General features: G+C 61.0%; 5 protein-coding genes across 5 annotated transcripts; 2 read left to right on the top strand and 3 right to left on the bottom strand.

The window, feature by feature from the left end:
• Positions 1 to 606: 606 nt before the first annotated feature.
• Positions 607 to 3,075, bottom strand: BKCO1_3500040 (het domain; the record flags this gene model as incomplete). Its single annotated transcript, XM_020274786.1, has 1 exon — positions 607 to 3,075. The coding sequence occupies one exon, from the start codon at positions 3,073 to 3,075 to the stop codon at positions 607 to 609; it is 2,469 nt and encodes an 822-aa protein (XP_020129199.1).
• Positions 3,076 to 3,721: 646 nt separating this feature from the next.
• Positions 3,722 to 4,683, top strand: BKCO1_3500039 (uncharacterized protein; the record flags this gene model as incomplete). The annotated part of the gene is made up of 2 exons (XM_020274784.1): positions 3,722 to 4,213; positions 4,540 to 4,683. The coding sequence occupies 2 exons, from the start codon at positions 3,722 to 3,724 to the stop codon at positions 4,681 to 4,683; spliced, it is 636 nt and encodes a 211-aa protein (XP_020129141.1).
• A 696-nt stretch (positions 4,684 to 5,379) lies between these two features.
• Positions 5,380 to 6,598, top strand: BKCO1_3500038 (glycerophosphoryl diester phosphodiesterase; the record flags this gene model as incomplete). Its single annotated transcript, XM_020274783.1, has 4 exons — positions 5,380 to 5,541; positions 5,602 to 5,619; positions 5,669 to 5,740; positions 5,804 to 6,598. The coding sequence occupies 4 exons, from the start codon at positions 5,380 to 5,382 to the stop codon at positions 6,596 to 6,598; spliced, it is 1,047 nt and encodes a 348-aa protein (XP_020129140.1).
• Positions 6,599 to 6,781: 183 nt separating this feature from the next.
• Positions 6,782 to 8,476, bottom strand: BKCO1_3500037 (fad binding domain-containing protein; the record flags this gene model as incomplete). The annotated part of the gene is made up of 2 exons (XM_020274782.1): positions 6,782 to 8,030; positions 8,139 to 8,476. 2 exons carry the CDS (start codon positions 8,474 to 8,476, stop codon positions 6,782 to 6,784), a joined length of 1,587 nt encoding a protein of 528 aa, XP_020129143.1.
• A 1,174-nt stretch (positions 8,477 to 9,650) lies between these two features.
• Positions 9,651 to 10,991, bottom strand: BKCO1_3500036 (sec20 domain protein; the record flags this gene model as incomplete). Its single annotated transcript, XM_020274781.1, has 2 exons — positions 9,651 to 10,596; positions 10,657 to 10,991. The coding sequence occupies 2 exons, from the start codon at positions 10,989 to 10,991 to the stop codon at positions 9,651 to 9,653; spliced, it is 1,281 nt and encodes a 426-aa protein (XP_020129142.1).
• Between the last annotated feature and the right edge of the window lie 255 nt (positions 10,992 to 11,246).

The raw sequence follows: 11,246 nt of genomic DNA, 5'->3' as shown, positions 1-11,246 counted from the left end.
TTCGTATTACTTTTCCTTGGTGCTTTTCCATTCTTGTCGATCCTTCTGCCAGCAGACGATTCACCGAGTTGCATCGATGCAGGCGCAGCCTGTTCTCACGCCCTTTTCTTTTCTGCTTCCTGCTTTTCGCCCTCTCCAACTCTCGTCAACGAGTTCACTCACAATCTCCTTTGGTCGTTTTCGCTTAGCGTTGATGGGGCACGGGATTGAGGCCTGTTGGCGGACCTCTCCCCTGGGCTTGTTCATGATACCACCAAACCGCCGACATTTAATGTGTACTTTAGTTTGCTGGGATTTTTCTTTTTTTTCTTTTGCATTCACGGCCAGTTCTCTTCCCGAGGCATCGGCATCGATTTGGTTGCTTCTAGTCTTTTTTTTGCTTTTTCGCTGCAATATCTTTCTTCATGGGGGCAGCTTGGTGGTAGGAGGGGGGGATGGAGTGGTGGGGCCTGGTCAGCGGTGCGACCAGGCGGAGGAGGTGGCGGAGATGCAACGGGCGGCTCAGGCTCGACAATGGTCACGCTGTAGTCAGGTTGATAGAGAAAAACACCGTTGTTATCGAGCGCTCATGCGGCCACTATTTTTGCAATGAGGGAGTGGAAGTGTTCAAGAAATATACCAAACCTGAGGTATGACCACCGACCTCAACTTCCACCCGTCGCTTCCCCAACTCGGCCTCCCCGCCTTCCCGACGGCCGCACCCCTCTCGAAATCCCCTGGCTGCGGAGTCGACAGAGTCAGCTGACATATATACCGACACCAGACCTGCTCGTTTCCCTCGCGGTCGAGGTAGCCCAGGAGACTCTTCTTCCTGCCCTCCAACAGAGCCACCAACGCGGCTGGAGTGTGCGACCCGCGGGGGCCATGCTGCACGACTTCGCTCCTGGAGCAAACGACGCCCAGCTGCGGGGGGGACTGCTCGTCGTCGTCGGCGGCGTCGACGAGCTCTTGCGGACTGCTGCCGCACGCAGCATCGTACGTCGCCTTGAACCACGTCTCGCGGTGCTGGAAGAGGAAGTAGGCCGGCGACAGAGGCCCGGCGAGCGGTTCGAGCACGAAACCCGGGTACTCGACGCGCAGGCCGCCGTCCGCGGGCTCGAAGCGCGCCCGCTCGCGCGTCTGGTCCGGCAGCAGCAACACCTTGGACTCCCAGAAGCTGGCGCACACCCAGCGGTACCCGCGCTGATCGGCCGCCGCGTCGAGCTTGCGCCCGGGCGAGAAGACGATGCCCTTGGGCACGTACTTCAGCCGGGCCAGCAGCGCGCGCGCCCGCCCCTCGACGGGCGTCCCGAACAGCTCGCCCACGGCGTCGCCGCCCAGCCCGACCATGCCCGCCAGGCAGAGGTACGCGTCGCCCGCGTTGGTCGTCGCGCGCCCCTCCAGCGCCCGCAGCGCCGTCGCCAGCGCCCCCGCCATGGCGCCCTCGTGCCGCTCGTTCTTGTGCTTGTCGCCCACGCGCCGTTGGTAGCCCGACAGCGCGAAGCCCTGCGTCGCGTGCGCGTCGCGCACCCGCTCCAGCTCGCCGAAGAAGACGACCGTGTCGCGGTCGACGACGGCGGCGCCCGGGTCGTTGGTCGTCGTCTTGTTGTCGCCCGCCGCCCGCCGCATGCGCACCAGCGCGCGCTGCACGTCCAGGACGCCGCCGCCGTCGGCGAGCTGGACGTAGAGGTGCTTGGAGCCGAGGGCGCCCTCCTGCATCGTCCACACGCGCCGCATCCAGCCGGTGCCGAGCATGCGGATCAGCAGCTCGGCGGCCGGCCGCGACTGCGGCAGCGCGAGCATCTCCGAGTCGAGGACGAGCACTTTGGAGGCGAGGGCGTAGGTGGCGCTCATGCGGGCGATGGCCAGGCGGCGGTAGTCCTTGGGGCGCGGCACGCAGAGGGTGTCGATCCAGAGGCTCACGGTTGGGGGGGCTGCTTCTTCTTGTTGTTGTTGTTGCTGCTGCTTCTTCCTGCCGCGGAACCGGGAGAGGGAGAAGATGTCGCTTGCAGGCGTTTCGCTGAGGCCGGAGTAGATGTCGAAGACGTTGGCGGTGAAGATCTTGTTGTAGACGAAGTCGTGGAGGCCGCGGCAGAGGCGGTAGAGCCGTGCGATCTGGCAGACTGGGAGTTCGTTCTTGCCGATGCAGCCCAGCCCGTCGGACCAGACGTGGGAGATGGCGATGTACTTTGTGGTTTTGTTGGACGAGGCAGTGAGCTCGTACTTGTCGTTTGAAAGTGATATGTTTAGGACGGGGATGTCGCCATCGTCCAGGACTTGCTTGACCATGTCGAGCGGCGATTCGAGAATCTCGCACGACTGCGGGTCGCGGCAGACGTGGGCGGTCTGGTACGTCTCCTCGTCGATTGTCCTCGCGACGCAGCCGTCTTCGGAGCACGCCGCGTGTGCTTCCTTGGGGATGGCCTCTCGCCTTGGAATCGTCGACGCATACAAGACCGCTGGGACCGACATGGTCGAATACAGCCGGCTTATGTCGTTGATGCACCAGCCCCGCTGGAGCAGCTGATCTTTGAGCAGCACAGAGGTTCCCCAATCATACGTCTTCGTGCGCGACTCGTCATGGGTTGCCCAGTAGGCGTCGTGCAGGATCGTCTCCAACGTCGCGCCCAGCACCATGATGGAGAGCAGCACCGATGGCGGAACCAACTCGGATCCAGCTTCCTGAGCGTCCTGCAGACAGCGGACGTAGACGCGTGCTTCGTCTAGGATTCTCACGGTCCTTTTATCATTTGAGAAGTCGCCCTGGCGCTGTCTCTTTAGATAGCGAGGCAGAGCATCCCGCGTTGTCAGCACCGGAGGATGCTGGCCATAGTCAACAAAATCGGATGACTGTACGGGCACTTCCAGTGCACAGCTGAGGAGGCCAAAGAACAGCCATGTCTGGAGGAAGGCAGCTATCTCCTCGGCCGAGCGGCCCTCTTGGCCAAACTCCAGCCGCAAGAAAGCCTCGGTGCTGAGGCCATGCCGAGAGGGATATTCAGAGAACGGGCAGGTGGAGTCGTAGTCGAGTCGAGAGAGGTAGGGCACGGGGGGGAAAGTAAAGCCGTATCCATCGGCAACAGGTATGTGATCCATTGTGGTGGCAGAATCTACAGCATTGTCTTGATGCGTGCGGGCGGGAAGGGCGCTTCTTTATGTTGGCTATGTGGCCCCCAATGAGCACCACTTCTTCGGCTCAAACGTACTTGATGAGTGTATGATATTCTGGTGATCAACACTCTCGTGGACTTGGTGGCATTATATCTTCAACGTATATTTATCGTGCTCATAGTCTAGACTATATATTACACAAGCTGAGCCTTGTCCCACGCACCTTCCATGGCCAGTGTAGCATGCTTATAAGCGGGCCAGAGGGCATGACGATATAAATAGCAATACTAGCTAGCGCCACGTCTGTCGATCCTCGCTTCCGCCTGCAGTTGTACACCATCTGCAGTCTCAAATCCGACAATCTTTCAGTATCAGCTGCCCGTCTCAGCCCGGCGCCCGTCGGGCCACGTTTTGGCTTCGGCCGGCCTGAGTCCTGAGGCAACGACGCAGCCTTGCGGCTCTCGTATCCTGCTCCCCATTGTTCCCGCCCGCTCACTCACTCACTCACTCACTCACTCACTCACTCTCTCACTCACCCACTGCATCATCCACCTACCACTCCATCGTCATCGCCAATCCATCCCACACACACACACACACACACACCCACCTCCAATACAACTAACCCGGCATGACCTCCAACACCACCCCCACCCCGGCCAGTGCCGCCACCGCCGCAGCGCCCCCACCCGCCGACAATCCCCCGGCGACGTCGACGTCGACGTCGACGTCGTCCTCGTCGTCGTCCACCGAGCCCGCGCCACCCGCGTCAGCACCCGCGCGCTTCGTCCGCGGCTCCGTCGTCCCGCACCTCGACACGTCGACGCCGGCCATCAATGCCGGCGCGCCCGTCGAGATGGACGCCACGCCCACGCCCACGTCGTCGTCGCCGGCCGATCTGCTGCACCAGAACAGATCGTCGCGCGGTGCCGGTGCCGGTTCCGTCGGTGTTGTCGTTGCGGGGGCGACGAGGAGACGCGGGGAGGGAGAGATGGAAAGAGGAGGAGAAGGGAATGGTGATGATGAAACGGCGGAGAGGCCGTCGAGGTGCGGCAGTACTCCGGATCATTTGGCGAGGGAGGAGGAGGTGTTGGAGGAGTTTGGGTTGGGCGGGAGGCTTGAGGTGAGTGGTTTTTTTTTTGGGGGGGGGGGGAGTGCTGGATGGTTGGGATCATGCTCCCTTCCGGGAGGAAAGTTTGCGTCGTTCTGGTCCCTTATTTTTTTTCTCCTCCCCTTCTACTTCATCAATTACGCGCGCGTGCGCGATGCTTCTCAAGATGTAAAATGGTCTTTATGTTGGTGATGTCTCGTGCACCAATTGCACAGAACGCACCTCCTTCTTTGCTTCTCTCCTCTTTCTTTGTTCCCCCCTCAAACCATACATTTGAGTACTGTGGCTTGGAGGCCAAAAGCTGCGCACTCCGTTTCTTATACTTTGCCACATCACAGAACCGCGCAGCCCTACTGCAGTCGCGCAAGAGCGATCCGGCAGTCTTGGTCGACATACCCCAGGGTCCTTCGGTCGAGGACTTCGCCGCCGTTGGCCTCTTGAGTCCGGCTGCCGACGACAAGAAGGCCGAGGCGGTTGTATGATACGAAAAAGCTACGGGCGGTATTGGTTGTTAGACATGTTTCGAGATTCTCATGATATCCAGATGCGAGAAGTGGAGGTGGAGTCCAGAGGGTCCGGTGGGATAGGAGGACTCGCATTGGGTTACTCATGGCATGAAGAGCTGGGAAAGGGAGATTGACGATTATCATGGGTGTTCTGCTCGGGTTCGAACGGCTGTTGTTTATTGTTTTTTTGTCCAGCGTTTCTCTAATTTCCTCTATGATCCGTCAACGCATTGGAGCCGTGAACAAGCATGATTCAAGGCCGACCAATCATGGACGGCCGGCCAGGAACGTTTCGTCCCGTCTGGGCCCACGTCGTCGTGGGGACTGATGAAAGATGCGGCTCAGCCAGGGCACACCGAGGCACGAGATCAAGGCGAGCCACCTTACTCGCTGGTCCGAGATAGCCAGCCGGCAGAGCCCACGCCAAGTGTCTTGGCTTCCCAAGGCAGATAACCCGGGTAAGCGGCCTGCGCCTGCCATGACGAGGGGCACATGCGCACACGCTGCGGGATGAATGATGCGCTGGGCTGACGGATAAGCCTATGCAGAACCGTCATGGTACGCCCGGCGGGTGGGTGGTATAAATGGAGAAAGCAATTCAGGCCGCAATTGACTCTGCTCTTGCTCCGCACCCAGCGCTCCTGTTTCCCTGCTCTCCGGTCTGGACGTACGATGGCCGCTTCTTCCCTCACCCAGCTCGCCCGCGCCCTCGGCATCGCGGCGCTCGTCGCCAATGCCGCAGCGTACCCCATCCCGGTCGGTGACCTGAAGGGACACATTGAAGTCCAGGCGCATCGCGGCGGCATCGGGATGAGAAACGAAGAGTCTCTCTGGGTGAGCAATTGCTGTAGCTGTGGAAGGGACTGAGGGAGACGCGCTAACCCGATTCGGCAGGCATTCGCCTACGCTCTGGTAGGGCTGGCAGCCGTTCCACTCCCGCCCGTGTGCTAACAAGTTGCAGGAAATCGGTGCTGACACGCTGGAAATGGACACCGTCTTCACCAAGGACGGCGTCCCGGTAATCTGGCATGACGTGAGTGCCCCGCCCTTGCTTTTGTGCTTTTGCTGGCCGACTGGCTGCTGACGGCGGCGACAGCACTACATCTACCCCACCAAGTGCACCGGCGACTACGTTGGCGACTTCATCAACAACCTGACCCTGGCCCAAGTGAAGAGCCTGGACTGCCATCTGCAGCTGGAGGAGCACCTCCAGCAGGAGACCCACCCCGGCACCAAGATCGCCACGCTGGAAGAGGTCCTGGACCTGGTCAACTGCTACGGCGACGACAAAGTCACCATCAACCTCGAAACCAAGCTCGACCCCACCACCCCCGAGCAGACCTGGCCCGTCGACAAGTACCTCGACCTGATGCCCATCCTCCAGAAGCACCGCCTGCTCGAGCGCACCACCATCCAGAGCTTCGACTGGCGCACCCTCGTCCAGATCCACGACCGCTACCCGTCCGTCGCCACCGTCGCCCTGCTCGACGACACCACCGTCGTCCCGGACGCCAACGGCACCTACCCCTGGCTCGGCGGGCTCGACCTGGCCGACTACGCCGGCGACTGGGTTGCCGCCGCCGCCGCCATCGGATCCAGCGTGCTGAGCCCCGTGCACGGCTTCCCCTCGAACCTGACGGTCAACTCGCCCGGCTACACGCCCTTCACCACCAAGGACGTCGTCGACGAGGCCCACGCGCTCGGCATGAAGGTGATCCCGTGGACCGCCGACCACGAGGTCACCATCAGCAAGCTCCTCGACGACGGCGTCGATGCCGTCATCAGCAACTACCCCGAGCGCGTCATGGCCGTTGCCCGCCAGAGAGGCCTGTCCGTGGGCAGACCGAGGAACCCCAGCAAGCCCGAGTGTCTTGCCAAGGCGAGCGGTTAAAGAGGAGAGAGAGAGAGAGAGAGAGAGAGAGACGAGTGATGAGACCCTGTAAATCGTAATGTATACAATTCATCTTTAATTGAAAAGTCCTGCCGTGATGACTCTACATTGCACACATATATACCCCCCTCCCCGCTCTCGCTGCCACCACCGCCATGACACAAACAACAACAACCACAACAACTACCTCGGCCACTTCCACGTCGCCTCCCTCGCGCGCCGGTGCTGCCCGCTGTGAATCGCGGCCACGAGCGCCCAAACCCCGCCGACCGGCCACGTCGCGCGCGCGCGCTCGACCCACCACGACGCCGCCGCCCACGCGCGCTCCTCGGGCGCCGCCACGTCCACCCTCACCTTCTCGTACAGGCTCGGCAGCAGCCCCTTCGCGCCGTACCTGTCGCGCAACCCCTCGTACCACGCCGCGTCGAAGTCGGCCCAGAACTCGTCCTCGGCGTAGTAGGCGTGCGCGTACAGCCACTTCATGCCGCCCAGCGCGCGCGCCTTGCGCTCCAGCGCCCGGTTCGCCCGCACGAAGGCGCCGTGCTCGGCTGGGCCGACGCCCCATACGCCAACGTTGAGCAGAGGCTGCAGCGTCTGCCCGTCGGCTTCGAGCGCCGCCGCGCTGTGGTTGTGCGGGTGCAGCGTCGGCGGTGGGCTCTGCTTCACCGGGCACAGCCACAGCGGCCAGATGCCCAGCGGGCGCTCGTCGTCGTCGTGTTTGTCGTCGTGGTCGTGGTCGTCGTCAACGCCGCCGCCGACGTGCGCGATGAAGGCCTCGGCCGCGGCAAAGGGCAGCGCCACGTCCTGCACGATGTAGCGCCGCGACTGGCCGCTCGCGTGCAGCGCCAGGTACAGCATGCGCGTGTGCAGGATGTCGTCGAACCAGCGGCGCGTGGCGGCGGTGAAGGGGCAGCCGAAGTAGTCGAAGGCCTGGCGCCCGACCCAGAAGCCGCCGCGGTCGTACCGGAACAGGTACTCGGCGAGGGGGATGGCCTCGGTGACGGCCTCGCCGCCGGCGGCGTGCTGCCGCGTGCGCTCCTCGACGTGCAGGTAGAACCACGGGTCCTCGGCGGCGCTGAAGCACTGCGTCGGCGCGCCCGCGGCCGGCGTGTCCGTCGGGCGGCCGGCGACGACGGCGCCGTGCGTGGGCGAGAAGAGGATGCCGTCGACGTACTCGAGCGAGGCGTCATGGATGAGGGCCTTGCACTTTGCGACGGCCTCGGCCGCGCTCGCCACCGGGTGGTACGTCGTCTCGACGAAGCGCTTGGCGGCCCGCAGCCGGATCTCGACCAGCGTCGTGGTCCCCAGGCTGCCCGCCGCGCCCGCCGCGCCGTGGAAGAGGTCGGCGCGCTCCGTCCGGGAGCAGCGGACCACCTCGCCGCTGGCGAGGATCATCTCCACCCAGTTGAGGGTGCGGTCGAAGAAGCCGTGTCTTGTGTCGCGGCCGTTAGCACGCACGCAATGCTGGCTGGCTGGCTGGCTGGCTGGCTGCTTCGGGGAGGGAGAGAGGGAGGGAGAGAGAGAAAAGGGCCTTGCCTACTTGAACGAGCTGCTCTCGCCACACGTGCCCGCGTATCCGCCGCCCACGGTGATGCCTGGGAATTCCATGACCACCAGAGGAATGAGCCCGTGCTTCAGCGTCTCTTCGACCAGTCCGTCCATGGCCACGTTCGGTTCCACCCACGCCGTGAGAGCCTCCCGGTCGACCTTGAGCACCCGGCACAGACTGCTCAGATCGAGGACGTTGTGGTCACGCCGCGTGGCCGAAGGCCTGGTGCTGTTGGTGGAGCCGTGGGATATGCGATACTTGACTCCCTGTTCGCCGAAACTCCGGACTTTGGCGGCGATGGCCGCGACCTTTTCCTGGTGTTCCTCCATGGCGTCTGAGGTTGGGGAAAGGAAGCGCTTTGGTGAGGTGCGATCGTGATATTTGAAGCCCGTCTGGAGTGCGCGTGGCGGGAAACAAACGAGGTTGGAGTATGACAGAGGCTGAATCGTGCATGGATACGAAAGAAAAAGCAAGTGATACAGTGTGCGCCGTCGACTTCGAAAGGCAGCATCTCCGAATTTCCACGCACCTGAGGCCTGCGAAATACGTCTTTCTCCCGTCCCTGCTTCGCCGTGTCACTTGAGCTGCACAGTCTTCACTGTTGTAGGGAGCTGAGGTGGGAATGGTCCCGGGACAAAACATGTCCGGACACCCCAAGCGTCAAAGCCACACCCTACAGCGTGCGATATGCCCTATTCGCGAATGTTTGTGGCGTCTGAGTGCTCTCTCCAAACCAGTGACAAAGAAGTGAGCCGGAGTGGTCGTCCCGTGTCGGCCCGAGGCTTCATGTGCGGAGTCGAGAGCTGGACAAGTAGGGTTTCTTCGTTGAGAAAGCAGACCTTCGGAAAGGTGCAGCCGTAGGCCTGATAATCGTAAGACATCCAACGTTACAAGTGACGCACCGTCCTGTTACGCAATTGCGTGGCCTCGGTCAGAGTGGGCCAAGAGCATGACTTGCACCTTCGGCTTCTTCATGCATACCACGATTCTGCAGTAAGCTGCTGTCCATGTCTTAGCATCTTCTTCGCGTTTGGTTCTCGTCCTGCTCGACGAGACCAAAAATCAGAGAAGAAGCCAGTGGTGGTTCGTGGTCTGTCAGACAAAGCAGCCCACGCATCCGAAAGGTAAGACTATGGCGGCAGCCGCATCTCACGCCCCACCGAGCCATGGGAAAGCCAAAAAAGAACATGAGGACGGTGCGATTTGAACGCACAGCCTTCAGGATATCCCAGTATGTGGTCCTGGAATCTGACGCTACAAAGGGGAATTAGTATAAGATATCTGTGGTTTCGCGTCATTGAAGGAACTTACCGCTACCATTGCGCCACGCCCCCAACATGTTAAAATAGTCTTATTACTTAACCACACCATATACCGCTATCTGATTAGCCTCTTGGGTCTTTACCAAGGAGGAAAACACGATTCGAAACAGGAGAGCTTGAATGTAAGCCACCGTAAGCGACCCCGGAGTCATCAGATGCACTCAATTCCTCTATACAGCAGTTACAACTCGTCCCTCTGCCTCTGCTCCTCCTGCTGCTGCGCCTCATACTTAGCCCTCTCCACGTTCTCATCCCACATCCTCTTCTTCGGGTTTCGCGGTTTGTCCGACTCGACCAACGGCTCGCCGTCCCCTCTCCTCGGCACATCGTCCTGCTGCTTCGCCGCCTGCTCTGCCATCTGCCCAATCTGCTCGGACATGCTCCCCGCCTGGCTGGGGTCCTGCTGCTGCTGCTGCTGCGGGTCTCCCCGCTTGACACCCGCGCCACCCGCCCCGGCGGGAATGTTGTGGTTCGGCTGGTCTGACATTCTGGGATGTGCCTTGTTGGACGCGCTAGGCTGAATGATAAGGGAAGACGAAGATGCCGTTACTGCCTGTGACGAGAGGGCCTGTGTGGATGCTGCGCCGCCGGCTAGACCAACTGTTGTGAGGATCGAGAATAGAAACTTGTACGCGAATTTGAGAGGGAGCCAGGTGAACCACCAGAGAGGTCCGTAGAGAAGTCTCCGGAAGAGAAGCCAGCAGATTGTGGTGAGGAGAATGTAGAGGGTTGTCTCGAGGTACCAAGTATCGCTCTTCTGCGACCTGAGTAACGAGTTGACGAGAGTCTTTGAGTTTGCGAGAAGCGTGCTGAGGTCTGTGTATTTTTCACCAAGCTCTGCGAGTGCAGCCGTGGACTGATCGAGTGTTTCCTGTGCGAATCGGGAGCGTGACAGCTCAGATGTCATCAACTGGTGGGTACGTCTCAGAGCAGCAGTCACGTCGCCCGAGGCGTTGGCGATGATTTCGTCCTGCGTGAGCTTCTCGGTGCCTCCACGACGCTTTCCTGCAGTGGGTGTGGTGTTGCCTTCTTGAATTCCGGCAAAGAGCAGCTGGCGCTCCTTCTGCTTTGCAGCTTCGGCGTTGCGTTTGGCTTGCAACTGGGCCTTTCGGAACTGGCTTCGTGCTCTGAGAAGCCCAAAGTCAGCATATGTCCCAACAATATCCCGAAAGTTATTCACTACTCACTGCTTCAGGTCTTCGCCCAGCCGTGCGACCTGGATGCTCAATCTACTCTTTTCACGCTCCTTCTCGTTGTCTTTTTTCTTGCTGCCCAGCGCACCACCGGTAGTGAGATCCTCGACCTCTTGTCTGAGCAACTCGAGCTCTTCTTCTTGGAGCTTTAAGCTGTCGTGGATTTCGGAGCTAAGCTCGACGCGCACGTCGCCCTCGTCGCCGTCGAGGGGAGTGGAACCGGGCTGAAATTGGAGTTTCGCGAGGCGGTAGATGAGCTGAACGGATTGCTTGTTTTGGTCGGATAGGCCCGCGAGGCGCGTTGCGAGCGAAGAGGGCGTAGGTGTCATTGTGACAAGGCCGCGATGGGCGATCAGGGAAAGATGCCAGTTGCTAGCATGGGCTACAGCGAGCCGATGTCATCAGAGCTACCCGATGTCGTGGCCGCTTGTGCCTGCTCGCTGCGCCAAGTCCCGCCCGCCGAAAGACGCCGGCGCGCCGACAATTTCCAGAGCGCAAGGCGATAGTAGTGAACGCGCGCCTGCCGTGAGCTCTTTGCCGTCCGACCCGCTTGCCGCAGCCAGACCATCCTCTACTCGTACGTG

The sequence above is a fragment of the Diplodia corticola genome, assembly GCF_001883845.1.
Source record: "Diplodia corticola strain CBS 112549 chromosome Unknown scaffold35, whole genome shotgun sequence".
NCBI lineage: Eukaryota > Fungi > Ascomycota > Dothideomycetes > Botryosphaeriales > Botryosphaeriaceae > Diplodia > Diplodia corticola.
Note: the sequence above shows the minus strand (reverse complement) of the source record. Positions and strands in the feature narration are given on the sequence as shown.